Raw genomic sequence first — 27,651 nt, forward strand, 5'->3', positions numbered from 1 at the left:
AATCCTGCGGCGGGATTAACACTGCCACTGCGGCGTGGAGGAATACACGGGTTGCCATGGCGACGGCGCTCATTAAGTGCATGCATTTTCAACCTGCCCAATTACCGCCCCCTCCCCCCCCCCCGCGCACACACGCACACTCGCACTCACGCGCGGCCCGGCCCAGCGCCCCTCCCGCCGCGGGCTCCGCCGCCCAAGCCCCCCCCTTCCCCCCCCCCCCCGCCCGGTGCGGCCCCTGCTCGCAGCCCCGCCACCCCCGGGCCGGGCCGGGCCGGGCCGTGCGGGCGCCGCGGTGGCGGCGGCCCAGCCGTAAGGCGGCTCTGTGCAGCGCACGCCGGGCCGGGCAGCCCCGCTGCGGCTCGGAGTCAAGCGCCCTGGCCGGGCCCCGGCCGCTGGGCCCCGCCGTGGAGGTAAGGAGCGCGGCCGGGCACTGCCCAGCCCGGGGGCCGCCTCCCCGCCTTCGATTTTTCCCCCACGGGGGAAGCCCGGGCCCGGGGCTGGGATGGGATGGCGGGGCCGGGGCCGGGCCCGCTCCGCGCCGCCCCCTGCAGCCGGGGCGGCCCCGGGCCCGGCGGGGGAGGGACGCTCCGCCATTGCCGCCTTTCATCGGAAGCCGCCCCGGCCCGCGTCCTGGCCGAGGCGGGCGGCGGGGGCACGGTACCGGCCGGGCCGCGGCGGGGGGGGGGGAGCTGCGGCCGGGCGGTGGAGGCGGCCGAGAGTGGAGTGAAATGGAGCGGGCCGGGCCGGGGGCTGCCCGCCCCGCGGGGGGGACGGCGGGCTCGCTGTGGGCCGTTTTAGGACTGTAACATTCATGTGCAGCGAAGTATTTTTTCTCAAGGCAAGCCACTGTGCCCAACAGTGGGGGATATCTTAAGCAAAAGAAAAAAAAAAAAAAGGACGTACAGGTGCTTATCTTCTTTGGGCAGGTTCTGTACTGGTGCAGCTGCAGGTCCCACTGGGCTGACTGGCCCCAGCTGGGTGTGTGTGGTGCCAGGCGCTACCTGGACATGACCCAGTGGTGCCAAGCAGAGACAGGGAATGGGACTGTTCTTCCCTGGCTTTCCCAAGGGATCCTCTCTGGGACACACAGAGGTTGGAAGCCCCTTCCAGGGTGGATGCTTGACCGTGTTCCTTCTGGTGTTTCTCAAACACCTCATGAGCACGTGCTGTCCTGGAGCCTGAAGATGACACCGCTGCAGTCCTTGAAAGGGTCCTGCAGCATGGAGGACATTAGTCCAGCCTAGCAGGACACAGGACAAACAGCCCAGGCTACAGAGAGGATGCTCCACATGGTCTAGGTCAGGTTCTGGATTTATTTCTTCACTAGTTATAAAAGAAAATAAAAGACTGGACGCTTTGAAGTGTTTTGGGATCATGTATCAATCCTCTTTGGATGTTTCCGCCTGCTTATGAGTGTAACTTGCACTTGTGGAAAACGATCCTGTGTTATGCCCTAACTCTGTGCAAGGCTGGATGCAGCAGCAGGCCTGGTGCTATCAGTAGGCAGTGGCTTACGGCAGCAGAGTGGAAGGTGGGATGCGGGTGTCCCCTTTGTGCCTCTCTCAGCAGTGGCTGGGGGTCTGTGCCCAGTCGGAGCTGCCCAGGCTTCAGGCTGCCTTCTGGCCTCAGCATTGAGCTTGGATGGTGTCACCTTGAGCCCTTTGTGGTGGCACACGAGATCACTGGTAACTGCTCATTCTCCCCATCTGTGGGTCTGAGCAGATCCACAGGCCCAAGAGCTAGTCCCGGTGGCAATGACACTCCTGGGGACAGCAGGTGACACCCAGCCCAAGTGTCTCTGCTTTGTTAGCTGTGTCTAAACCTAAAGCTGAAGGCAGCTTGCTGCTCTCTTGCCCTTCTCCCTCCGATCTCTATCTTCGCAGAATCTATTTCATGTTTTGAAACGTGCAACACGAGCAGCATCTTACTGCATGGAAGGACATTTCATCCTGTTTTGAGATGTTGATAAAGACCATGGTCCATTCCGAACCTCATCCCATGCTGCAGCAGAACCTAGGAGGACTTTGTGGCTCCTGGTTTATTCCAGAGGAGGCATTGCCTTCTGGGTTTAAAGCAACAGTCAGATTTGAAAGGGAAGAGGTGTGTATGTTTGCCTTTCTCCACTGGGCAACCTGCATGTGCAAAGGGTGTTATTGAGTGTGCTCCTGTGTGTATATGGAGCAAATACTTTCTGCAGTGCCATTAGTCTTTTAAACACCTGCCCTGGGCAATGCCAGAAGACAGTGGAAGATCCAAGGGAGCAGCTCCCAGCCCACCATGTCTCTGCAGTGCTCTGGTGTACCGCTTGCAGTTTTAGCATGCTCCCAGCTGGTGCTTTTTCTTAAAGGCTCAATTTTGCCACTGGAGGTAATTAATAATCCATGTTTCAGCTGTTGTTAAGGATGGGGAAGCTCTCTGTGGAAATTCCTGAAAAAATAATTCACAGAATCACCGGCTGGTTGTGGTTGGAGGCACCTCCAGAGGTCACCTTGTCCAACCCCCTGCTCCATCAGGGCCACCCAGAGGCAGCTGGACCATGTCCAGGCATCATCTCCATGGATGGAGACTCCACCACCTCCCTGGGCAACCTGTGCCAGCGCTCAGCCACCCTCACAGTGAAAAAGTGTTTCCTGATGTTCAGAAGGACCCTCCTGTGTTCCAGTTTGTGCCCATGGCCTCTGGTCCTGTCCCTCGGCACCACTGAGAAGAGCCTGGCTCCGTTCTCTCTGCACCCTCCCTCCAGGTATTTATACACACTGGTGGGATCCCCCTGAGCCTGCTCTGCTCCAGGCTGAACAGTCCCAGCTCTCTCAGCCTCTCCTCTTAGCAAAAATGCTCCAGTCCCTTCATCCCCTTCATGGCCCTTCGCTGGACTCTCTCCAGCCTGTCCCTGTCTCTCTTGCACTGGGGAGCCCAGCACTAGACCCAGCACTCCAGGGGTGGGCTCACCAGTGCTGAGCAGAGGGGAAGGATCACCTCCCTCCACGTGCTGTGAAACTCCTCCTAATGCAGCCCAGGACACCGTTTGTTTGCTGCCTTTTCTGCAAGGGCATATTGCTGGCTCATGGTCAACCTGCTGTGCACCTTTTCCGTCAAGCTGCTTTCCAGCTGGGTGGCCCCCAGCATACACCAGTGCAGATTTCAGGAATATTTAAAAATCTGAGAAGCCACAAAGCCAATGAACATGTTAATGTTCTTTGAAATAGTTATTTTAAGCCAATTTTGTGATGAAAAGAAACACATATTTTGACCAGACTGTGCTTTATAAAGTGCTGACAGGGCTGTACAGCATCTCTGTGCTGGGAGCTGCTTTTCTCTGTGCTCCTCTATCACCTGTTGCACACAGTGTATCCCTCCTCTTTCCAAAGAGCAGATCATTCCCTGGCTTTGTTGTGGTTTTGTGAGAGGGTGGGTGTGAGACTGTGGCAGAGCTGGAGGCTCGTGTGTATAGCAACTGTAGAAACACTTGCTTTCCAAGCCCCTGTGTCGCTGGTGCAGAGTGCTGGTGTGCCAACACCCGATGTTTCTTGTTTGATGAGCTCAAAACTTTGTGAGCAGCGGAAACAGTGAAGCCTGGTTACTGTAAAATGTGTGTTTTGTGGCCAGTTTCCTCTGCATGTGTGAATATGTGTGCACAGATCAGCTGTCCCCAGCCACTCTCTGGTGCTTGGGAAGTTCAGCCTGTGCTCCGTGCTGATGCCCTCCCGTAAGAGGTGAGGGGCAATGCAGAGACCCTGTTCTCTGTGCAGATGCCTGGTTTCCCAAACTTGAGGGTTTTACTCTGATAGAGACCACTGTTACAGAGACATCTAATTTTGCTATCAAAACTGGCTGAAATAGGCTGGTGGGGTCTGACTGCAGACATATGGCCATATGCATGTATGTACTCATACATGGAGAATGTGATTGCAAGAACTGCTTTACTGAAGTAAAGCAGGCCAAGAAAGAGAGCAAGCTCTTCTGGATGAAAGTTGTCTTGAAAAATTCCTCCTTCCACCCAGCGTGTTGTAGTGGTCTCTGGAGGGACTACAGGTCAGCGTGTGTGTGTGGCCAGGGTTTCCTAGGATGGCTTCTCTCCTGTCTGGCTTCTCCAGAGTGGGAGCCCAAGGTCCTTGGCTGTCCCTCAGCAGAAGGCAGAAGAGAGGAGTGGGTGTGCAGAGTTTTAGGTCCTTGTGGACCTAAAGGAAAGACTGGCAGGCTTGTTGGGGAGTGGGGCTGACCTACACCCTCTGTAAGACATACAGAGTTACACTCAATAAATACCAGGAAAAATGGAGAACTCAGGGCCTCACTGATAAGTCCAAAATAGCTGTCACCTCTACAAGTGCTTGCTAAGTTAAAATCTGGATGGTGGGATTTTTGAAAGCTACTACATGTTGGCCTAATTCTGGTCCTGTTGGGGCAGGGCAGAGTTTTATCAGATGTCACTGGGGCACATGTAAGCTAAAAGCTTTTTAAGATCCCAACTAAATAAAAAAATTTAGAAAATAAATAAACCTTGTGATCATTGTCGAGAGCAGTCTTCAGAAAGGCAATGTGTTAGTTTGTTGCTAATTGTTGTGCTAATTTGCAGGAAGTATGGTTTCCATCCTGGGAGGTTTTCAAGACCAGACTGGATAAAGCCCTGAGCAACCTGGTCTGATCTCATAGCTGACCCTGCTGTGAGCAGGAGGTTGGACTAGAGACCTCCTGAGGTTCCTTCCAGCCTGAATTATCCTGCAATCCTTAATGGGTCATACCAGGGCTTGAAGGAGACCCCTTGAAGTCATCTCTGGCATGGTGGTACCTGCCTGGGCTTTGGCTCCATGCGCTGAAGCAACTGGACTTGTCTCAGCCGCAGGCATCCTCTCCCCGACATCTGTCAGAGGTCCTGCTCTCAGGGAACGGGGTTGTCCACAGGGAGGTGTACCAGTGCCTTTTTCCTGCTGTGACACTGATGCTAGGGCAGATCATAGCTGTGACTGTGCTCCTTTACAGAGATGCTTGTTCTCTTCTCCCCTTTGGCTCATATGCTGCTCCTGGGCTTCCAGGGTTTTTTCTGCTAGGCTTTTGAAAACCGTGAGCTGCAAACAATGTCTCCAATCCTGATTCTCACTCCTCTGGGTTGGGGATGGAGTTCTGCAGCCTGGGTGTCGTGTCATGCCCACACCTGTCCCACCAGCAAGGCTCCAAGGCATTGTGGGGCAGTGGTCCAGAGCAGTGTTCTGGGGCTTGGGACTCTTTGTGCAGGAGTTATCTCAGAAATCCTGAGTTAAAAGTTTAACAATGTGTGCTATGGTTGATGTGAACAGTGTTGGTGGTAAATTGTTGTCTAACACCATGGAAGCCCTTGACAAGAGGTGGGAGAGCCCTGGGGGTCGCTGGTTTCAGCTGTGGCAACGGTGTGCTTACAGGTTCACACCGACAATGTTCTTGCTGCTCATGTGTGGCCTTGGAATAGCTTTGGACCTGTCTCCCCCCATGGATCTTAAAAAGAAAGAAACATGCCTCGAGACATCTGTAAGCATAAGGTTTTATGGTGTCCAGGACCTCAAAGTCTTTGCTCCCCTGCGGGTTGGAGCAGGACACATGCTGCGGGAGTTGTTTGCAGAATTTGTGCTCCACGTGAGCTCAAAGGGCAGGAATTGGGGCAGGGTGTTAGGGAAAGCTTTCTGCCAACAAGAAAGAGGTTGCTTTGGCCAGAAGTGCCAGGGAAAGCATGGACAGTGCTGCTCAGGGGCAGATAAGAGGAACCGGAGTGACAGTTTGTTGTAGGGCAGGGCCATGGGCTGGGTGGGGTCCTCTGCCTCCCTCAAGCTCCTTCGAGGGCTCTTGACCCTCTGAGCTGGGCTGCCCAGCAGTAATACAGTGGGGGGACATGCCTTTTGCTGCAGCGAGTTCTGTCCCAGGAGGCTGTTGGAGGAGGGATTGTCTGGAGGTTAAGTCCTAAATCTCAGTTATTTAATTCTTTCAGTTTAAGGAATAGTGCCACAATCTATAATCCAAATTAATTCTGTTCACCCTGAACTCAAAAGGCACAGGAGAACCAGTCTCGACAGCATCAGGAGGCAGCCTTGCAAGGAGTTGGAGAGTGTTTGACACGTGATAATTACTGCTGGTTATTTCCTGTGCAATTATTTGCTATTGTGTTCACATCATAGACTGCTGTAGAGATGAGTTTGAGCATCACCCAGCTTGGGCACTGGATCTAGTTATTTCTCTTCCTTTCTAGGCATTTCAGTCTGAAGTTCTGTTTAAATAATAAAAAAAAAAAGCCAAGAGCTCACACAAAATGAGGAGTTGCCCTTGAAATATCTGACCCAAGTGATGAATCAAGGATAAATATCAGATTTAAGTTCCTAAGAAAGCAGATAGGTTCCTGGTGGGTATTAGGAAGCACCAAGACAGGTTGGCTGCCAAATTCATTTTGGCTTTCAGTTGAAGTCTGGTGTCCAGCTGAATGACTCGGTTCCTTCAGTTCTCCCAACACTTAACAGTGCTTTTCTGACATTGCACCTGGAGGGCCTTAAAGGTCCATACCATCTGTCAATTGAACATCACGTATTTCTGATCACAAACCTGACAGCACTGTAAGAGAGAGGAAGAAGTAGATCCTCCCCTAACCTGAGCACACCATCCCACTCTTTACCCTCTGGTTGCAACACCTTTATCTTAATGTCTCTGATTTTAAAATTTCAGACTTTCCCCTTTGTAACCAAATTCTTACTTAACCATGCTTCACTGAAATGATCATCCTGTTTTCCACATGGCTGTCTTCTCTTTCGAATTTAGGTTGCATCAAAAGCAACCCAGACAAGAGCATGGTCCCCTACTTAGCCCCATAGCAGCCCTGCCTCCATCCTGGCAGCAACTGCTTTGACGAGGGTGTGGGAAACAGGGCAGGTCCAAAATCCCTCCCCAGCCCAGCGTCCTCAGACTCCAGCGGTCTCTGGGACACTCGGACCATCATTTTCAGCAGGCATGGAGAATTCTGCCTTCCCCGAGCACATCTGATGATACTGCTGGTTTTCTGCTTAGCTCTGGGTGTCCATTGTGTTTTTCACTAGGGCAGGAGCAGTGCCAAGAGCCCTCCCTCACCTCGGCACTGGGAGGCAATGCTGTTCTTTCCTCTGTTTTGCAGGCAGGCCCTGGTTTGGGGCTATCCTGGTGTAGGCACCGTCCTGCCTGCTGGGGCACAGCAGGGGCCAGCTGCTAGCCCAGGAGCAGGGAACTGAGGAAGGCAGCTGGCAGGGCCACTGTGGCCAGGTCCAGTGAGGAGCTCAGGTCAGCAGGCAAGGTCCAAGATCACGCCGGGATGCCAGCTGGCAGGTCAGGTCCCACTGCTGCCAGACAGCAGCTGGAGACCAGCACTGCTGCAGCATGGCATAGGCAGGCTGAGGGTGGGCTGACACGGAGCCCCTGGGCCCATGGGTGGGGGTCCCAGGGAAGGCTGGTCAGGGCCAGTAAGGCGCAGTAGTACTCTCACGGCCCTGACACCTTGCCTACTCCTTGAAATTCATGGCTAAATGGGTTGAACATCACCAGTCTTGTGAGAAACTCAGTTGCATGCAGTGGACTTCATGTTCCACTCCCCCCCAACCTGCCCTGGTTAACTCCTGTCACTTGTGAAATTCCCTCTTACAGCCAGTTAGAAGATCAAGGGTGACTGCCCAATGGGAGAACTGGAAAGGGAGCTTCAGGGACCTCCGTCTTCTCCAGGGTAGGATTTGCCAACCCTCAGTCACAGTCTGTGTCAGAGTGATGTAGGCCCCAGTGGGAGCCAGGAGCAGACATAGCTTGTGGTGGACCTGCTGTGCTTGTACCATCTTATGGTGGTGCCAGGTAAGAAAAAACCCTTGCCATTTGCAGGCTCGGAGCTGGGATCTTGCAACAGGGGCTTTACTAGGTCGTGTTGGTACCAGCTGTGACCTTCATGCTGTTCTCTGTTGGGTTCAATGGACCTTTAATATGTCTTACAGGGGTTTCTGCTGAGAGATGGTGGAAAGGGAGGGACCATCCTCCACAGTCTCTTTCTCACTCCTTTGTCATGTTTGTACTTGTACCCAACTTGATTTCTTTCTTAACTGTCTTCCAGTATCTTGCTCTGTGCCCAGGCAAGGTGATGGACAGCAGAGCAGAGATGGAGGTTGTGAGAAGCACAAAGGGGAATGCTGCTGGGGAGGTCAGTGTCCATGTGGTCACCACTGAGAGCACTGTGCAGAGCACCCACCTGCCAACAACTGCCTTCATCATACCAGGTATGTGGAACTGTCCTCTCTAACTGGTGCCTCCCCAGCCTTCTCCCCTCACGTTGATACCTCACGTTCATTGTATATCTGTGCTCTTCCCAAACCTTGGGAGGCAAAGCCGTGCTGCTGTTGCCATCTTAGAGGTTCTCTGTGGCTATCCCACATCACTTGGACAATTTGTGGCCGATCAAAACCTCTTGAGTTTTAAACTAAAGCCCTGATGTCTGGGGCCCTGTGCCAGTGCAGCATGGTGTGCTGGGTGCCTGCTCTGCAGGGCATGTGGGCTCCTGGGTTGCCGCTTACCACAGAACACAGAATATCTCAAGTTGGAAGGGACCCATAAGGATCATCAAGTCCAACTCCCTGCTCCTTGCAGGACTACCTAAAACTAAACCATATGACTGAGAGCGTTGTCCAGACGCTCCCTGAACTCTGACAGGCTTGGTGCCGTGACCACTTCCCTGGGGAGCCTGTTCCAGGGACCGACCACCCTCTCAGTGAAGAACCTTTTCCTAATGTCCAATCTGAACTTCCCCTGACGCAGCTTCATTCCATTTCCTCGTGTCCTATCGCTGGTCACCAGAGAGAGGAGATCAGCACCTCCCCCTCCGCTGCCCCCCTTGAGGAAGTTGTAGACTGCGATGAGGGCACCCCTCAGCCTTCTCTTCTCCAAGCTGAACAAGCCAAGTGACCTCAGCCGCTCCTCGTAAGTCTTGCCCTCGAGACCTTTCACCATCTTGGTCGCCCTCCTCCGGACACACTCTAGCAGTTTGATGTCCTTTCTGTATTGAGGTGCCCAAAACTGCACCCAGTACTCAAGGTGGGGCTGCACCAGTGCGGTGTAGAGTGGGACAATCACCCCCCTCGACCAGCTAGCGATGCTGTGCCTGATGCACCCTAGGACACAGCTGGCCCTTTTGGCTGCCAGGGCACACCGCTGACTCCCATTCAACTTGCCATGAACCCAAACCCCCGATCTCTTTCCGCGGGGCTGCTCTCCAGCCTCTCGTCACCCAGTTTGTACACATAACCAGGATTAACCCGTCCCAGGTGCAGAATCTGACACTTGCTCTTGTTAAATTTTATACAGTTGGTGATTGCTCAGCTCTCTAGTTTATCCAGATCTCTGTAAGGCCTCTCTACCCTCAAGGGAGTCCACAGCTTCTCCTAATTTAGTGTCATTGGCAAAAACTTACTTAATATACATTTGACTCCTCCATCCAGATCATTTATAAAAACATTAAAGAGCACTGGCCCTAAAATTGATCCCTGCAGAACCCCACTGGTGACTGGCCACCAGCCTGATGTGACCCCATTTACTGTAAGTCTTTGAGGCCAACCCATCAGCCAGTTGTTCACCCAACATATTATGGACTTGTCTAGCTGTGTGCTGGATATTTTGTCCAGAAGGATACTGTGAGAGACAGTATCAAAAGCTTTGCTAAAATCCAAAAAACCCACATCTACTGGCTTCCCTTGGTCAAGTAGATGGGTGACCTTATCATAAAAGGAAATTAAGTTACTTAAGCAGGACTTTCCCTTCATGAACCTGTGTTGGCTATGACCAATGACTGCACTGTCTCTCAAGTGTTTTTCAATAACTCCCAGAATAACCTTCTCCATAATTTTACTAGGCACTGAAGTGAGACTGACAGGCCTGTAATTACCAGGGTCGTCCTTCTTACCCTTCTTGAAAATTGGGACAACAATTTTCAGCCCAGCTGACCAGCATCTTTCAGGAGGTGTGCAAGGAAAGCATGAATGTGTGTTAGGTGAAACCAGGGGTGTTCTTTAGAAGCAAATCTCCCAATTTTTCTTGCTCCCAGTGCCTCGGTTCCCACTGTGGAATGGCCCTGGGTTGCACAGTGTGTTCCTTTGGAATGAAACTGAACTGGAAGATGCAGTCCAGGAGCTCGCCAGCACACTCCTGCCACATCAGGGCATCCTGATCATGGGAATAGTCTGAGGTTAGGCTGAAGTAGGAACCCTTGAATGTGGATAGTGTTGGTGCCACCCCACAGCACAAGCCATTGCTGGCTGTAGATCTTGTTGGGTCGTGCTGCCTGCTTGTGGGTGCTTTAGCCCACAGCAGTGAGCCCTCAGCTGGGAGACCATGTCCTCTCTGTCATTCTGTGCTGCCTTTGAGCCCTGTTTGCATCAGTTAAGTGTTCTGTGTATGCCTCTGGTTGTTTGTTTCCTTTCTTCCCTTCTCAAGCAAATGCCACTACCATCAACCTTCCCACGAGCACCTTAGAAATTCAGCGATTCCCCAGGGAACCACAGAGAAGCACAGGGGCTGAGAGGCCAGAGAGGGGAGCAGGGAGTGAGCCCATCACAGCTACTGTCATTCCCCAGATCAGCGGGGTGCAGACCTGCAGCACAGTCCGTGTGCTGGAGTGGAAAGATGGGGTGGCTACTTTGCCTGGGAGTAACCTGCGGGTAAGTGTAGCCCTGGGCCACTGTGTTTGCACACCCCCCTCCCCCCACACTCCCTGGAGCTGCTTGCCCCTTGTAAGTGGCAGTCCCTCAGCCTGTGCCAGGCAGGGACCACCAGGATGTGAAGTGGCCCCTGGCAGTACCCGCACCCCAGCTGGAGGATCCCACCTATTCCTGCTCTGCGAGGCTCTTATTGTGCCCCATCCCTATGCCCCTCCCATCTTGTGAGCTTAGCAAGAGAGAGCACGCTGGGGGGCTGCAGCAGGCAGAGGGATGTTACTGCTGTGCAGGGCATCTTTCTTTTCCAAGCTGTGCCATGGAGTTGGCTCTCACCAAACTCCTGCACTCACCCTGGAAACAGTGGCCTTGCGCTCATCAGACAGCAGGTGCCTTTAGGTGTACCGCTTGGTATGTGAAATAGCTTGCACAAAATGCATTGATTTCTTAGCCTCAGGGCACCACATCCTCCAGCCACCGCCCTGCCCCTTGTGCTGCCAGCTGGTGCTGGTCTCACCCAAGTGCAGGCAGTGTGCTTGCCCTGGCAGGCTCAGTGGCCAGCACAGGCTGCAAGGAGGGGCAGCAGAACAGGTGACTTTGGTGCTGTGCTCACCTCTATCATCAGAAGACCTGTCCTCTTGTTGGATGCGCTAATGACTGAACCATGTCCCTCTCATTCTCAGAGCTCGCATGCACCCACTAGCTATCAAGTTACATTTCTATCCTCCTTGTTAACTATTTTTCCTTGTTTTTTTGGTTCAATGACATAGTTTCGAATAAACGAGTATGGGACGCTGAAGGTGGTGAGTGCTGATAAGATGCCTCCAGTGGAAGCTATAAAGGAGGGTCAGACAGAGAAAGATGGGGACTCAGAGGTGGCACCCACCAGCAGGGACAATCCTACTGCTCAGGGTAAGGACACCATGGTGGCATTTCTGGGGTGGGTACTGTTATCCAGCGGGTGTTTGGCATAGGCCCTGAGCAAGGCAAATGTCTCCTGCTTCCTGCTCTCCTTCCTTTGCTGTACCTTGTGCCTCACTGCTCCTCTTCTCTCTGACTCAGATGTGCCAGAGCAGACCAAGCTGCCAACAGCAGAAAGCATGTGCCACTGTGATACCTGTGGCCGGAGACATGTGTCAGATGGAGCCCGGGAAGGCAGGGGCTTCTGCAGCGAGCACTGTCACCAGCAGTTCAAAGAAAGGTGAAGGAAGGGGAGTCTGCTCCATACAGAGCCATATCCATCTGTCTGTCTGCCCTGCCTCCCCTTGTCCACATGCTCCAGCAAGGGATGCAAGCGCATCTGTCTCTGGCAGGTGCTGGGGACCCCACTTGTTTCTCTCTTTCCTGTAGGTGGAGTGCCCTGGCTGCACTGTGGGGGGATCAAGACTTGTCCCAGGGGACAGCAGGAAGCACAGGCGCCAGATTTTCTCCTGCCCAATTTGTGGCCTCATAAACATGTATCTGCTGGAGCAGGGCTGCAGCAGGAGGTTGCTGTAGTGGGTGCTTCCAGGCTGAGCAGCAGTGGGAGGCATGGGTCATGAGGGCATTTCCAGCCCCTCTGCTTACTAATGTGTGTCTGCTGGGACTCGTTTTCCAACATCTCTGTGTGACTGATGCAACTTAGAGCCCTGCTGTGAAACTAGATTGCTTTTGATCCATCCCTGGATTCAGGTTTCTGACACCCAAGTGTGTGAGGGTGATTCTGGTCTGTACCCTGGTTCTAACTTCTTGCCAACTTGTGTGCCAAGAGGGGCACATACATTAGGCAGGAGGGATGGGAGCACGTATGAGTAAGAAATGGGGTGACAGTGATTCTCCAGCAACCACTCCCTTACTGACACCCTATCCATTGCCACGTACCATACTGCAGTAGGTTTACTTACCCTTCTTCCATGCAGGTCCGTCATTGTGGAAAACTCTGCCAGCAGCAACAATGCCACTGAAATCCTAAAGCCAGTGAAGAAACGAAAGAGGAAGGACTACCAGAGCCCTTCAGAGGAAGAATATGAATCTGAGCAAATGGTAGGAAGAGCGCAGGGAGGGGATGTGTGTGCACATGCTGATGTCAAGGGTGGGGCATGGGACACCCCTGTATGCACTGAGGGTGCGTGCAGTTCTCATTGGTGCTTTTCAGTGCTGTGTCAGCTATATGTCAAAAGGGTAACCTGTAGGCTGTTAATACCAAAAAGACTTGAATGTGTGGAGCATTAGGGCTTCTAGACACTTGGCTGGCTGTTTGGCATGCTGAGCACCTTGGATTGGGCAGTGCTAGACATGTCCACATTGGGCTGTAGGTATCCAGCACTCTCAACTGCTCTCTTGAGTCTGGGCCGCCAAAGTAAGTGTTGAAGTAAGAGAGTGTTTATCTGCATGATGTGTATCCTGGGGAAGGGAGAGTGACTGATGAGGCAAGGAAGCTCTGCTTGCCAGTCCACTCCGGTTGTGATTGCTACCACTCAGCATAAAAATCCCCCTTGGGCTCCCGGCACGGTATGGTCCTTTGCACTGGTGTGAGGGTACAATACAGTATAAACCACTGTGCAGACCTCCAACACAATGGGTTTCTTTTTTGTCTGCTCTCATGTCTAGGAAGAAAAGCAGGAAGAGAGGAAAAACTCTGCAGGAGACTCTGTCATCAGCAATCCAGAGGCTGATGCGTGGAATGGGAGCCAGCACGGTATGGAGGGCTAGGCGGGCGGTGGGGTGAGCGCTCTCGCCATGGCTGTGGGGTCCAGCTGTGGTACTGTGGGGCTGGGCCAGCATTTTGGTGCTCCAGCAGAGTCAAACACCCAGTACAATGCAGTGGTACATGTTCCTGAAGGCTTGTAAGCTCCTCTGCTGGCTTGATCCCGCTCTCTCTGTCTCTTTCCATTTCTCTCCTTTCCTCTCTTTCTCTCCATGGGAAGGGTGCACCCTTACAGATACGGCTGTGTCTTCTTCAGGCACTGGGCCATACTGTACAGTGCTTTCTGGTCCCTTCCCTTGGGAGCTGAATTTATTACTTGCTTGTGGATACTGTGTTTGCTCCAAGAGGCACTATCCTGAGCAGTAGTGTAACTCTGCACCATGTCTGGCTTTGCCCCTGCTTTGAACGGTCTTACAGGGAACTTCCCTCATGTTATCAGGAGCTCACAAGTTTGGGAGCTGCTCCTGTAGGTCTGGTGCAGCTGAAGCTGGGTGATTTGGGGTTGTCTCATCTTGTGTGGATCTATTCCTGGACCATATCAGAGGAGATCTCAAATGCAGAGCTGTCAACACAGCGGGAAAGGAGACAAGTTGAGGGATGCAGTGTTTGCTTGTTTGATTTTTTTCTCTGCAGTGTGATGGGGGTAAGGGGGAAGGAAAACTGGGGAAAATACTGAAAATAAACATTTATGGGAAACTTTTTGTCTTTGCATAGTGAAAGGTCATACTCAAAGTAATTTTAAAATTAAACTCCTCCAGTTTCATGCTCTTCTCCATAGCCAAATGTAGGGACAGTAGCAGGGGCCAGATGTCATTAACCCCTGATGTTACACTGAGTTAACCACTATTAAAAAAAGATCTCATACTTGCTTGCCAGGTCCTTTTCTCTACAGTCTGAGCCCTGAGCATGTAACCTTCCCTGCTGCATACAAGTAAGCAGTGATGAGCCTTGTTATTTTAGCATTTTTCTCTTATTTTAGAAGTACATCAGCAAACAAAATATACACCTGGATGCTTCAGTGCAGCAGAGTCAGTGTATGCTCTATCTCCAGGTGTATTTGTCATTCTCCAGAAGTGCAGAGCTTGTACTTACAGATTCCCCAAACATGCCTGCCACTTTTTTCTATGTCCTAAAGAATCATAAAGGTGTTTGTCACTCTTAAGTATTAGCTCAGCATCTAGGTTAGTAACCTTGCTCACTGAAGCTCAGCTTTAATTTCTTCTGCAAGTTCCTATTTTTTCCATCTCCGCTTCCACTAAGCCCAAGGGAGGAAGGAGTTGGTTTGTTTTTCCCTGCCTTTCTGGCCTGTCCTACCAAAGGCTGTCTGCCATGGCTGGCCTGTAGCTGTGAATTACTCAGTGCTGGAATAGGCACAGCATTCCTGGAGTCCCTTCAGGCACTATGAAGCAGGGAGAGAAAGTGGCTGGAAAGCAAGAGACTTGGCATGTGTCTCATGTGCCCTGGATAAGGCCTTTGTGGCCTTCCCAAAGGGGCTGAAGGCACGAAGGATTACCTCCCTGCCTATGAAGAGACGATGTTGTCTTCTTTTCCTGAATACCGTAAGGGTAAATGCATCTCTAGGGTATCAGGGTGGTGCTGGTGTGCCAAGGGGGGCCCAGGTGATTGTCTCAGAGCAAGGATAGCAGAGCTGGTGCCTCTGGAGTGGTGGCGGGAGGTGAGCTCGCTGCTGGTTTGACTGGCCGGGAGCCCCTTGCAGCTGCGAGTGATTCCCAGACCTCTGGATGGATCCTGCTGGCTGTCCCAAATCCATCAGTGCTGTGGCCGTTTCGGATGTACTAGCTGGAGGAGGACTGGTTGCAGAGGTGTCCTGATGCTTTGCACAGGATGGCTTGTCCCTCAGGCTCCTTCGGTGCCTTGCTAGAACATTGTACAGTGACAGAGGACATTGGGTCATGGGGACCTGTGTGAGAGGGGGCCTCTTAGCTCTGTCCCTCCTTGGACAACCAGCCAGGTTTGCTCGTGAAGGGGCTCTGGTAGGATGGTGCTGAGCTTTGCAGGGATGCAGGCCTGTGCGTGAGAATGGGATGCGGCCCCAGTGGGAGCCATGTGCTTGCCTGCCCTCTGCACTGCCCCGAGGCAGGGACGGAGGCTGGAGCAGACCCTCAGCAGCGCCTCTTGTGTGTGCGTTTGTGCTGCGCTCAGGTGCCAGTGAGGAGAAGAAAGAAGTCTGGTCTTGGGCGTCCTACTTGGAGGAGCAGAAAGCTGTCGCTGCCCCTTTAGATCTCTTCCAGGATGTGAGTTGGGATTTTCCTGTCTTTTTCCTTCTTTCATCTTCTCTTTCCTTTCCCTTTTTTTTCCCACCCCTCCTCCTTCTCCTCTCTTCCTTGCTTCCCTATTTTGTGGGACTCTGAGCAATAAGTAAGCTCCCATCTTCACCTGGAGGTGACCAGTCAGCCTCCAGTTTTGATTTGCCCCAAGTCCCACTCCCCAGCAGGGTGCTGTCCCCCATCCCAAGCACCCCACATTTGCCTAGGACACCCCTGTAGCTCTGGCAGGTGATGGAGCCTTTCCAGCCCTTCCTCAAAGCCAGGTATGGGCTCTTCTGAGGCCACGCTGATGTGCTGCACCCCTGCTCCCAGGCGTCTGATTGCCAGGGTGCAAAAGGAGCCAGACCTGTGCCCCACTCTCCCTGGCTGCAGCTGTTAGCCTAGGGGCACCCTGCCCTGCCAGTAGCAAGAGATGCAAACCCACAAGGAGGTGGAAGAATGTGTTTTTGTATGGGAAAAGAATTAAAATTTGGATGACAACATGACCTGTGGCCCACAATCTCCTGGTCCCAGCAGCTCCCGTTGCCTGATGGTTGCTCCTTGGGATGGTTCTAGACCCAACTACCTGTGTCGTTTTTTACATTGTAGTTTAATTTTTGTTTCCAGTACCAAGTAGCTTCCCAGCACAAGAACGGCTTTAAAGTGGGGATGAAGCTGGAGGGGATTGATCCACAGCACCCATCTATGTACTTTATCCTGACAGTGGCTGAGGTAAGGCGCCTCCGGTTCCCGTGTTCTGTGGTTCCTCCTCACACCTGTGCAGCAGGAGGCTCTGTGGGAGGGGAGGTGCTGCCAGCTGGGCTGTGGAGGAGACTGGCTTTGGGCCCTTGCCTGCATGCTGCTCCATGACATGAGGTGGCACTCCAGCACCTTGGTCAAGCAAATGAGGAGTTTCCTTCCAGTTTGGAGGGGCAGGAAACAGCTCTGTAGAGCAGCTGTCATGCCCCAGCCTAGTTGGTCTCTTTATCACCCTGACACAGCAGGGCCATGGAGGGAGAGACTGTGGTGATGGCAACAGCTTATCTTACTGCTGGTGCTCCTCAGACAGGTCTGAGCCCTTGAGATGGAGGGTGTGGAGGCATTGCATTGCTCTTCCTTGTGTCCGTGGAGGCCCTCTGTCTGTGGGGCTTTCTGCTCAGCCATGTGGCAGCCGAACCAGCCTTGGCTCACAGTGCTCCCCAGGCAGGCAGAGAGATCAGCCATACAACAGTGGCTGCTCTTCTTGCTGCTGGAGAGATTTTGCCAAAGCAGTATGGCATTTAGCCAAAATCCCTGCACCAGCATCTCCCCCAGGTGCAGAAAAGGGAATCCTTGCTCTTGCTGGATCCATCAAGGTGCCCCACCGTGGCATCTCATGCACCAGCCTGAACCTCCCTTATCAGGGCTGGCTTATGGTAGCCTTGCATTTACCCTGTTCTGTGATGGACACCTTCTGCGACTGGCATGTGCTTCCCTATTTGGGCATTGGCCTATGATTGACTCTTGGCTTCCCTAAGTGGTATGCTGAGATTATGTGTGGGAGGGGAGGTGTGTGCAATGCTCAGCCAGGGACAGCAGGGGGTTTACATGGTCCTTTCCTTTTCCTGCCCTCCTTGCTGATAGGTGTGTGGTTACCGGATGCGCCTCCACTTTGATGGCTACTCTGAGTGCCATGATTTCTGGCTGAATGCTGACTCCCCCGACATCCACCCTGCTGGCTGGTTTGAGGAGACGGGGCACAAACTTCAGCCCCCAAAAGGTAAGGAGTTAGCAAGTCTCAGTTCATGGGTCCTGTTGAAGGAGGGGGACAAGTAGTGGGCTCCCAAATGTAGAGCTGGAGATGGGGACAGGGTGGCTCCATGGGGCCCAGGAAGGGATGCTGCTGTGCTGGGGGTGTTCCACAGGACAACATTTCAGCCACCCATCACGCTAAAGATCTCTCCTCACTCCCTTTTGGGGCAAAGCCGTGTCACCCTGGATGTCCCAGTGCCAGGCTAGAGCCAGCAGCTGTGCCCCAGGGCAGGTGGGACTGATGCTTTCTGGGGAGGAGTTGAGCTCTGGATTTCCACTCCGCTGCCAACATTTCCTAGTGCTCCTTCAAAATCAGCCATTGGGCCTAAGCCATGGGCTTTGGGTTTCCCAGGGCTGCCGTAGACCCCATCTGCCCACAGCAGGACATGCCTGGCAGGCTGACGGCTGGTCGGGGATGGCCAGTCTCGGCCTCACGACCTCCTGGCTGCTCTTGGTGAATTCGGTGCTCTCATTTGTCTTCATGAGGGGTTGTAGGTTATAAGGAAGAAGAATTCAGCTGGACAAACTACCTGAAGATAACAAAGGCTCAGGCAGCTCCTAAGCACCTCTTCATGGTCCGAAACACTGTGAGTAGCAGCTTCTCCTTCTGCCGGAGCCTGCAGGTTCAGGTGTGGCTTCTTCCCCTCCAGCTGAGCAGACTGCCTCTGCCAGTGCTGGGCTTTTCTCTGTCCACCCCACGCTTCTCAAGCCTACAGTGCAGATGGCCAGGAGATTGTACTGCTGGCATTGCTTAATGAGATGTGGCATGCTTTGCTGCTGAGGATCTGTAGCTTGGACACTAGTTTGGTGTGCCCAAAATTGGCACTGGTCTGATTCACTGTTTCATCCAGGTCGGTCTCGTGGACAGTTAAATCTGTTGGAAAAGTACTGGTGAGGAGAAATAACTGCTACTCTCAACAATTGTTTTGCCAAAAACTCTCAGTTAATGTTTGATAACTAATTCTTTTGTCTCTGTTTTGTGTGTTCATTGTTTCTGTCTCTGCCCTTATTTTTCATATGGCAGCTTGGGTAAGGAAAGTTGGAATATAGCGGAGTGCAAAATGCTGATGCTTTCTTTGTCAGCTACAGAGGAAACTCAACCTACTGATAAATCAGCCTTTTCAAGTTATTTATTGTGTCTAAACCCTCCTGTTCATTGCTGCAACAATCCCACTAGCATGGGACACAGCATTTTGCACAGATTTTGGGTCCAAGAAATAAAGGCAAGGTGGGATGAAGGGTCCCATCCTAGCTCCTCCTGCCAAGCCTAGGGTATTGCTGCTGCCAAGCCATGGTCACTGCTAACACTGCAGAAGCGTGACCGCAGACAAGTGTTCTGTGACAAAATATGAATCAGTGTAAGTTGGAGGCTGTTTTCCTCTTGGAGGTTACTACTTATAGAAGTTCCTGAGGGTCTGAAGATTTCTTTTCCTCTTCCTTTGTGTGGCCTAGCCAAGTTACTTACCCTCTGCCTCTTTTCTTGCATGCAGAGCAAGGTACTGCCCTTCTGGGATCCTAAGTGATCCTGGGCCTGCCTGGAGTCCAGGGAGGGTCTGGTTTTAGGAGGGTTTGGGCAGGTGCCTCCTTGCAGCAGGCAAGGGAAGTGGTGAGGAGGGCACTGGGATTGCGGTTCTGAAAGAAACCTGTACCTCTCTTCTCCCAGCACGAGGCTTCCCCAGGCTTCGAGGTGGGCATGAAGCTTGAAGCTGTGGACCGCATGAACCCTTCCCTGATCTGTGTTGCCACAGTGACTGACGTGGTGGACAATCGCTTTTTGGTGCACTTTGACAACTGGGATGATACTTACGACTACTGGTAAGTGCACAGAGGTTCCTGGGGTGCCAGTGCTGGGGAGACACCCTGCCATTGCTTCAGCAAGAGTGATGGGCTGCTCGGGAAAATGTGGGACAATCCCAGCATGCTGCTGCAGACAGGCCACCAGTGGTCCAGTGAGGCAGAGGGTCACCCCCTGTGCCGGGGGACAAACCTTTACTGGTTCCACATCACCGCCTGGGATATTGCCATGGCCTTGTAATTAACGTGGGGCAAAGACAGATGTGATTGCATGCTGTGGGCTTGCCCTGAAATCCACCTGGAAGATGGGGCCACCTGCAATGCAGAGACTGAAGGCCTGATCTTAAAAGGAGCCCCTGCATCTTTAGGCAGGGGATTGTGGCTGGGGTGGGGAGGTGTCCTAGTTGAGGCTGGATAAGGCCAATTAAAATGGCCAGTTAGCGCAGTCAGGATTCTGAGAGCAACTGGTTCCTTTGTGGCTGGAGACCTCTGACCTTCTCTTACTTCTTGCCCTGAGGAGCTGTGGGGCTGCAGCAGTTTCTGTCCCCAGCTACTCCTCCCTCTCTGGTGCTGGGCAGCTACCTGCTCTGTCCCAGGGCAGACCTGTGAAGCAGCAGCACCCGAGTGTGCTGTGACCTACTTGGAGCCGTGACCAGGACATGAGCTCCCCCCGAGTTGCTCAGGTCCCACTGCTCCGAGCTCTGAAAGGCATGGCCTGTCTCCCCACTTGCAGCAAAGGGTTGCTGTTCCCTGGGCAGCTCTGTGTCAGGGCTTGCACCTGGGGTGTGTTCATGTTGGGCCTTTGCCTTGCCAGCACCCGTGGTTCCCTGGGTCACTCAGGGACAAGGGTGCTGTAGAAGACCTCAGCTTCTGCAGGGGCTTTTGCTGATGGTGCAGGCCTGGGGGGTGCCACCAAGTGGCCTGCCCTGAGCCCCTGCAGCCTGCGCTGTCTCGCAGTGATGAGCCGGGTATGTCAGCCCTATGTAAGAGTTTGGGTGTGTTTTCTAGGTGTGACCCCAGCAGTCCATACATCCACCCAGTTGGATGGTGTCAGGAGCATGGCAAACCCCTCACACCTCCTCAAGGTGAGTCAGTGTCCTGGGAACGCAGCCTTTGCTGCCACATCCCCTTGGGGACAGGCTTCCCAGGGTGGCGTGGGGAGCCTGGGGGCGCAAACCCCATGGCCCTTGCTTGTCTGCAGATGAGGCAGTTTCCTTCAGCAGGGCCACAGCCAGGGAGGTGGCATGGTCCTGCCAAGGCTCCTGTACATGTGTTCAGGTGCAGCATGGCAGTTGTGTCGGGCCAAGTGGAGACACGAGGACATCCAAGCTGTCTGTGCAGGCCCAGATGTTTCTGCTTCCTTGTACCCTGGATTTCATGGTCCATGAGAAAATAGTAGTACTTCTTGATGTCTCTCAGGTTCCTGTGTGCCTGACACAGACTTGGTTGGTCCTTCGAGGCAGTAAGACATTCTGGGGTATTTTCTGTCTCCCTGCAGGTGTATCTCACCTTCTGCATCTTCCCCCTTCTAGATTATCCTGACCCCGACAACTTCACCTGGGAAAAGTACTTAAAGGAAACTGGAGCATCTGCTGTCCCAGCCTGGGCCTTTAAAGTGGTGAGTGCCACATCATCTGCTCCACTGTGCTTGGGCAGGAATTTGGGTTTTCTCCATTGACAGGTCTTTGCTTTTATGAAAAGTCAAGTGATGTTCAGTATGCTCCTGCCACAGGCCTGGGGTTTGGATCTACGCTCAAGGTTCAGAAGTCAGGGCTATCCTGCGCAAATATTTCAAAACTGGGAAAAATGGAAAGTATGACCATCCCCTTGGCTAGACAGGATCCGGATGGCGGGAAATCATTTAGGCTTGCTTTATAGTTGTTGTCTCCAACTGCAGCAAGAGCAGCTGTGACCAGCCAAGTGTGGCTGCAATATAAATCACAAAAATGTGTCTCTTGGAGACCTTCTTCCCTTGGGCACAGCTTTCCCATCTTGTTGAAACACAGCTTAGATCCAGGAGGCCTGTCTCCACTCTCTGCTGTTGCCACTGTCAGCTGGGATGGCTCTTACCCAGACAGGCCAGGGCTGGGGGCTGGGCTTGAGGAGCACACACTGCTGGGAAAGCTGCCATGGGGAGTGGGAGCCCGAAGAAAGGCTCTGCTCCCCACTGACCTGGATTCTTCCTGGCCTCAGCGCCCACCCCACAGCTTCCTGGTCAACATGAAGCTGGAGGCAGTGGACAGGAGGACTCCTTCCTTCATCCGAGTGGCCAGTGTGGAGGATGTGGAAGACCATAGGATAAAGGTGGGTGCTGGAGTCTCAGTGCTGAACCTGTGACCAGGCACTGTGGTGGCTTGCTCCTGCCCTTCCCAACTCACTGCCAGTTGCAGTGGCACAGTGTGTGGAGGTCTGTGGAAGCACACCGTGCAGAGGTTGGCAGGTCCCAGTGCCTGGCTCCAGGAGTGGAGGAGAGCCTTGTGCTGCAGTTCAGCTCTACCATGCTGCTTGCTCTCAGCTTGGAGGGCTCCAGAACTCCTCAGAGAGGTGCCCTGAGGTTTGAAGGGTGACCTCTCTACTTGTCTCCCCAGATCCATTTTGATGGCTGGAGTCATGTCTATGACTTCTGGATTGATGCAGATCATCCGGACATCCACCCCATAGGCTGGTGCTCAAAAACTGGACACCCACTGCAGCCCCCTCTCAGTAAGTCATGTGCCTGGGTCAGTCCCTCATACCAGGGCCCAAGCGTGCCAGATCCCCACTGTCACCACCTGCTTGTGCGCAGAAATAGGAAGGCAGGTGCTGGCCAAGGATGGGCAGAGAGGAAGGGCTTTTCTGTAGAGTTGTCAGTTGGAAAAGTCCTCCTGATTTGGCACAGGCAGGGAGCCCAGAGCCCTGGCTCTGCCTGGGGCTGCAGCCATGATAGTGTATCTCCTGTTTCTCTTCCTGGTCTAGGGCCAAAGGAACCAGCCTCCTCTGCCCATGGGGGCTGCCCAACCCTGGGCTGCAAGAGCATTCCTCACACCAAGAGCTCCAAGTACAGCTTTCACCACAGGTGAGCTCGCCAGCATGGCTCAGAGGGGCACAGCTTCACTGCTGGCTCGTGCCAGCCCTTCCTCCGCGCCTCTGTACCTGCCACCCCCGCCAGCAACCAGCCCTTCCCTGCACCCAGCCCACGCCTGGCTCTGCCCCCGGCTTAGGGGCAGCCCTTGCTCTCTTTAGGCCAGGCCCCAAGACAGCCTGGAGTCTATGGCTAGTGTAAGTCCTGTGAGCTCCTACTCTGCGGCTGTCCTGTGGCACCCAGAGCCCCTGGGGGTGCCCTACATGCCCATCTGCCTGTGGGGACATATGGGCTATGCAGGGGACAGTGCCTCTAAGATGCTGTTCACTGATGCCAGCTTCGAGGATGATGTTCCTCCTGCCCCCATGGATGCCTTTCACTGTGAGGTTGTGAGCTGGGAAGTCCTGAGAAGGAACAGTGCATCTCCCCCAGCTCAGTCAGTTGCTTGCATGACCTTTTCCAGGGGAAGCCAGGCATGGTGTAGTGCTGACCCCAGCATGGCAGGCTGGCATCGAGAGGAGCGAGTATGGTGGAACATCCGTGAGGATGGGGAAGGCAGATCTGGCTCCCAGGGGTTTCTCTACTGGCCACACTCATGACACTTGCTTCCTTTTCACTCTGAGGCTAGTCTGGATGCCTGTGGGGGCAAGGAAGGGAAGATGGACACTCTGTGAACCCCAATGACCTGCTTGATCAGCACTGTGGTGACTTGCACAGGGTCACTGTGATGGCAGCGGAGAAGGTGGGACGGGTGTTTGTACCTGGAGGGACTGGGTGTGCCCTGCCCACGCACCCAGCGCCCTCGCTCGGGGAATCTGTTCAGCACGTCTGTACTCTGCTTTCCGTGGCTAAGGCTATGGCTTCCCGTGCTTGGGGGTGGAGGCGTGGCCCTGCTGGCTCGCCTCCCCCATGCTGCTGGGAGCCAGGTCCGACGCTTGCCTCCCCTCTGTTCTCTAGGAAGTGCCCCACACCGGGTTGTGACGGGTCAGGACACGTGACGGGGAGATTCACGGCCCATTACTGCCTCTCAGGGTGCCCACTGGCAGAGAAGAACCAGGGCAGGCTTAAGGCAGACTTGTCCGACACGGAGGCCTCAACTCGCAAGAGGAACCTGATTGGCTTCCCTCAGCGAAAGAAATCTCGGCACCACGGGAGGTAGGGGCAAGCCCGGTGAGCCCCATGCAGCAGTGCAGGGCCCCTGTACCACGACTGCCATCCCTGGGAGGGATGGCCAAGCTGGAGAGGCTCCTTGACCGCGGGGGAGCACAGTTGCTGGCAGCTGGCGTTTGTCCTTCCAGCTCTGTTGGGCACCTTTCTTGGTTTTTCTTCCCACATTTTGTGTCTTTAGCTGTCAACCCTTTGGGTCAGGGTCCAAGAGGTAATCCTTGCTCCCACTGCCGAGGCATTGCTCTGTGCGGTGTGGAGGAGGGCCCTCGGGCCAGTCCCAACCCAGTTGGAAATCGGTCTTCCTGTCTCTTTAGAGGGCGACCTCCAAAGTACCGGAAGATCCAGCAGGAAGACTTCCAGAGTAAGTGCCATCCTCTGCCGCGGTGTCACCACAGGGGCAAGGCTTGAGGAGCTGGGGTGGTAGCTGTTGGAGGCAGGTCTGCCTTGACTCACTTGCTCAGACCTCATGCAGGTCAGCACCAGTGAGGAGCTTGTGGTCAACTGCCAAAGTTGGCCATCTGACAAAGAACGTCCCTACCTCTTACCAGAGCTCTGCTAGGTCCCTCATCATGTCTCTCTGTTTACATCTGTGAATCTTTGAGTGCTTTAGGGCAGGGAATTGGGATCTTCCCTCTATGGCAGTGCATTTTCCCCAGCGCTTTGTCCTCTTCAGGCAGGGATGCTGTGCCTTCATCCTGTGGCTGCCGTACCCCAAAATATCAATGTGGTTGTGAAATGCCAAATTATTGCTGCAGCACAGAAACCGATGCTAAACAGTTTGCTTGGCATTTAGTTCTGACTGATATAGGACAATGACTGACATTTATTCCAGCCAGTATCCCATTTTACCATAGGCTGTCCTGCTGCCTGCCCCAGCACTGGGGATGAATGAAGAGGATGTCTTCTTGGGAGCCATCCTTGACTCCTTGGAGCAGAGAGCAAGGGAAAAGCTTTGTTAAAAACATGAAATGAACTGAATGATATGGGCTGGCATTCTGGTGTGAGATTTGATATGGAAATCTAGTTTAGTATGGAAAATGAACGATTGAAGGTGGTGAGAACAAGGCAAAGACAAGCTTGTCTCTAAACTTCTTCCCTCACCATCCCCAATCCCACCAAACTGAACACTTGGATACACTGATATCCTATTAATTCAAGGGACAACCACTAGCTCTTGATACCTGGACCCATGAGACCATCTGCTGCCAGCCCTGGGCCCTCCCCTAAATGGGGCCTTCCCCAAGGCTTGTAGGATAGGATGGGATGGGATGTTCTCATCCTTCTACCTTGTATCACATCTTGCATTTTTATTGCCAGCTATTTCTTCAGACAATATGCACCAATCGCTCTTCATGTCTGCCCTGTCTGCCCACCCCGACCGCTCCCTGTCGCTCTGCTGGGAGCAGCACTGCAAACTCCTGCCGGGTGTGGCTGGCATCACAGCAACTACAGTGGCCAAGTGGACCATTGATGAGGTAAGATGGTTTTGAAGACTGCATGCTGGCTCCTAACCCGTTGGCATGGCTGGAAGCACTCTACCTGGCTGTGCAGCACCATGGTACATGCACAAGGCATGGAGGTGCTTCAGCGGCCCCTTTCCTGCATTAGTGAGAAGATGGTCTGCTGGACATGCTTGGGTGGTACTGCATGGACAGCTGTCAGACATGAGCCCTGATGGCAGCTTCTGGGAAGCACATGCAGAACTACCAGGTTCTCGCTTGGCTTGAATGTGACACTAGCCCAGGGCAAGCAGGTGAAGGCAAACAGCAGTCTCTTCATTTAGCATGTTACAGTTTTCTAAAGCAATCAGTTTCATCTTTGCCAGGTTAAAAAATTAAACCATAGACTCTGCAGATAAGAAGTCACTTCCCTGTTTCTCTGAAAAAGAAATCTTTACCTCAGATTCTTCATCATCACCTTCCTTCACTTTCTTGGGCATCTATGATGGGCCCTCTGAAGGCCTGGGTAGCTGGAACTCTGGCATCAGTCCCAGCAGCCAGCTGTGCCCTAACAGCCGCATGTTACCTTACAGGGTGCAAAATGCCTCTGTGGAAGTGAGGATGTGGGCTCATGGGAGGTCTCCAGCCATAAACATTGCTTCTGTCTTGACATTTTTCTCAATTTATTCCAAGGTCTTTAGCTTTGTTCAGACTCTGACGGGTTGCGAGGATCAAGCCAAGCTCTTCAAGGATGAGGTGAGAAGGGCTGGAGGATGAGTGCAGGTGGCCAAGGATAGCTGTTTGCCAACAGAGTAGGGAGGAATTGGCCAGTGGCCTTCCTGCAGCACGTTGCTGCTGAATGCTGAGAGCATGTCCAGCAGCTGGCAGCGATCCCACCCTGCAGCCCTGGGGGCAGCAACCCCACTGCATTTGAGTGTGCAGCTGTCTGCCTGTGCAGATACAGTCACAGGAGGGGACATGCTGACGCCCAAGGAGCTGTGCTGCCCTGTTTTCCTGGCATGGCTGAGGGATGGACCCTCTGGGGAGGGTAGGATGGGGGAGCAGGAGGAGGATGGTGCTGCAGCCTTAATAGCACCATCACCTCTTGAGGGAAGCTGCTTACTCTTCACCCATTCATCCTTCCCTGCCTGCATCCTCTTACCAGCACAGCAGTTTGGTGGCATTGCTGTCTGTCAGGCAGGTTCATTGTTTTTAGACCCCTCTGGACAGACACACAGAGGGGCTGCTTTCAGGCATGTACGGTACACCCAGGGCAGGCCGATGCTGGGCACGCTGGGTACAACAAGTGTCTCAGCCTGTTAGTAAATAGCCCCTGTGCTTTAAGGGCGCTCAGGCACGCAAAGCTGAGCTGGAGGCAGCCTCCACGTGTGCCGGAACCTGGAGCAGGAAATGGAGGGGTGTTTGCCCAGAGCAAGTTGCCTGCTGGCTGTGTGCTGTGCTTGTTACACTCTGGTGCAGAAGCCCAGGCTGGCTGCAGTTTGAGCTCCTGGGGCGGCCCCTGGAAGGGCCTCTCCCCCTCTCTGCCTGGTTCCTGGTCATGGGAGCTCGCAGCTCTGGCTTATCTGGGGCAGCGTGGGAGTGCTGTGGGTGGCCCCTGCCCTCCTCCCTGGGATCATCATCTGTGGCACCTGGCTGAGGATGAGTGCAATTGTGCACGTTCCCAGGTTGTGCCTGTGCTGGCTGTCCCTAGGAAGTCACAGCCTGGGTTTTCGGTGAGTGCCTTTGTCCCTGCTCTCCTCTCCAGATGATTGACGGTGAGGCGTTCCTCTTGCTGACGCAGTCTGACATCGTCAAGATTATGAGTGTCAAGCTGGGCCCGGCACTCAAGATCTACAATGCCATCCTCATGTTCAAGAACGCTGATGACACCTTAAAGTGACTTTTCTTGGCCCAACTGGGACACTCCCTCAGTACCGGTGCTGCCAAACTGTCTGGTCAGGACAGAGATTCCCCCTGACCGAGTGCAGCTTGTCATGTCCTGCTCATGTCCTCTCGGATGCCGCATCTCCACTCTCCCAGCAGTCCATCTCCCATCCTCTCCCCTCCACTCCACACTGCCCTTCTCCTCCAGCACTGGATACAGGCTTGACCCCAAGCCTCAGGGGTGGCTGCAGGGACAGAGGGTGGACATGGGACTAGCCTGTTCTAGTGTAACAGCTGCCCCCCATGTCCTGCTGTGACTGCACTGATTCGGGGGGGGGGGGGTGTTGAGGGACAGAGGAGCAGTGCGGAGGGTGTAGCAGCTGGGGGCTGACACCACTACTGAAGTCATGCAGATAAGGGAAGGGACTGACTGTGTATGTGCTTGCACCCATTTAAAGGCTGGTCTTGGCTTTGCTCAGCAGCTGAGTTTGCATTTTTTTTGTTTGTGTTTTTTTTTCTTCAATGTGTTCCTCTGGAGTGGCTTGTGCTAACATTGTTTCCAAGGGATGCTCTCAAGGAGCTTCTGCTCACTTTGCCTTTTTCTCTGAATTCTTTTGACTTTCCCTTTTAAGGCCAGATGACGATTTTGCTTTGCCCCTTCACCGCACTGGGAACCAGTGGCCCACCTCTTGCCCCTTCCAGGGAGCAATGTGTCCTGGTTGCTGCTCTGCCCACAACCAGTATCTGTGCTTTATTCCTCTTTACTGTAATGCAGCAGCCCCAGTGCCCCACAGGGCCAGGGCTGGGTGGGTATAGAACAAGCTCCATTTCCTCTTGCGCTTCAGGCTGTCTTGGCCAGCATGTCTCTGGGAGAAAGGATGCTTGGTTAACTTGTGTCCCT

At 53.6% G+C, this 27,651-nt stretch overlaps 1 protein-coding gene across 4 annotated transcripts; it reads left to right on the forward strand.

Annotated features, from left to right (window-relative positions):
• Window positions 1-230: 230 nt before the first annotated feature.
• Window positions 231-27,469, forward strand: L3MBTL1 (L3MBTL histone methyl-lysine binding protein 1). 4 transcript variants are annotated; one of them, XM_075058358.1, is made up of 22 exons: window positions 231-410; window positions 8,075-8,237; window positions 10,444-10,667; window positions 11,432-11,573; window positions 11,724-11,862; window positions 12,560-12,683; window positions 13,251-13,338; window positions 15,511-15,602; window positions 16,242-16,346; window positions 17,238-17,373; window positions 17,892-17,992; window positions 19,069-19,220; window positions 20,208-20,284; window positions 20,732-20,817; window positions 21,393-21,503; window positions 21,788-21,902; window positions 22,155-22,254; window positions 23,218-23,415; window positions 23,742-23,788; window positions 24,745-24,902; window positions 25,560-25,622; window positions 26,632-27,469. In XM_075058358.1, exons 2-22 carry the CDS (start codon window positions 8,102-8,104, stop codon window positions 26,764-26,766), a joined length of 2,529 nt encoding a protein of 842 aa, XP_074914459.1. In that variant the 5' UTR covers window positions 231-410; window positions 8,075-8,101; the 3' UTR covers window positions 26,767-27,469. The 4 variants fall into 4 exon arrangements, with proteins under 4 accessions (XP_074914459.1, XP_074914451.1, XP_074914477.1 ...); XM_075058350.1 differs by having other exon boundaries at window positions 287-410; window positions 17,901-17,992; XM_075058376.1 differs by lacking the exons at window positions 231-410; window positions 8,075-8,237 and adding an exon at window positions 8,842-8,934 and having other exon boundaries at window positions 10,584-10,667.
• The last annotated feature ends 182 nt before the right edge of the window (window positions 27,470-27,651 follow it).

Source organism: Buteo buteo, chromosome 2 (assembly GCF_964188355.1).
Source record: "Buteo buteo chromosome 2, bButBut1.hap1.1, whole genome shotgun sequence".
NCBI classification, from domain to species: domain Eukaryota; kingdom Metazoa; phylum Chordata; class Aves; order Accipitriformes; family Accipitridae; genus Buteo; species Buteo buteo.

Excerpts from the sequence above, each read along its gene's own strand:
- L3MBTL1 (XM_075058358.1), top strand. The coding sequence starts at position 8,102 with ATGGACAGCAGAGCAGAGATGGAGGTTGTGAGAAGCACAAAGGGGAAT. Across the intron at positions 10,668-11,431 it reads TGCCTGGGAGTAACCTGCGG|TTTCGAATAAACGAGTATGG; the intron begins GTAAGTGTAGCC and ends TCAATGACATAG. Across the intron at positions 17,993-19,068 it reads TCTTCATGGTCCGAAACACT|CACGAGGCTTCCCCAGGCTT; the intron begins GTGAGTAGCAGC and ends CTCTTCTCCCAG.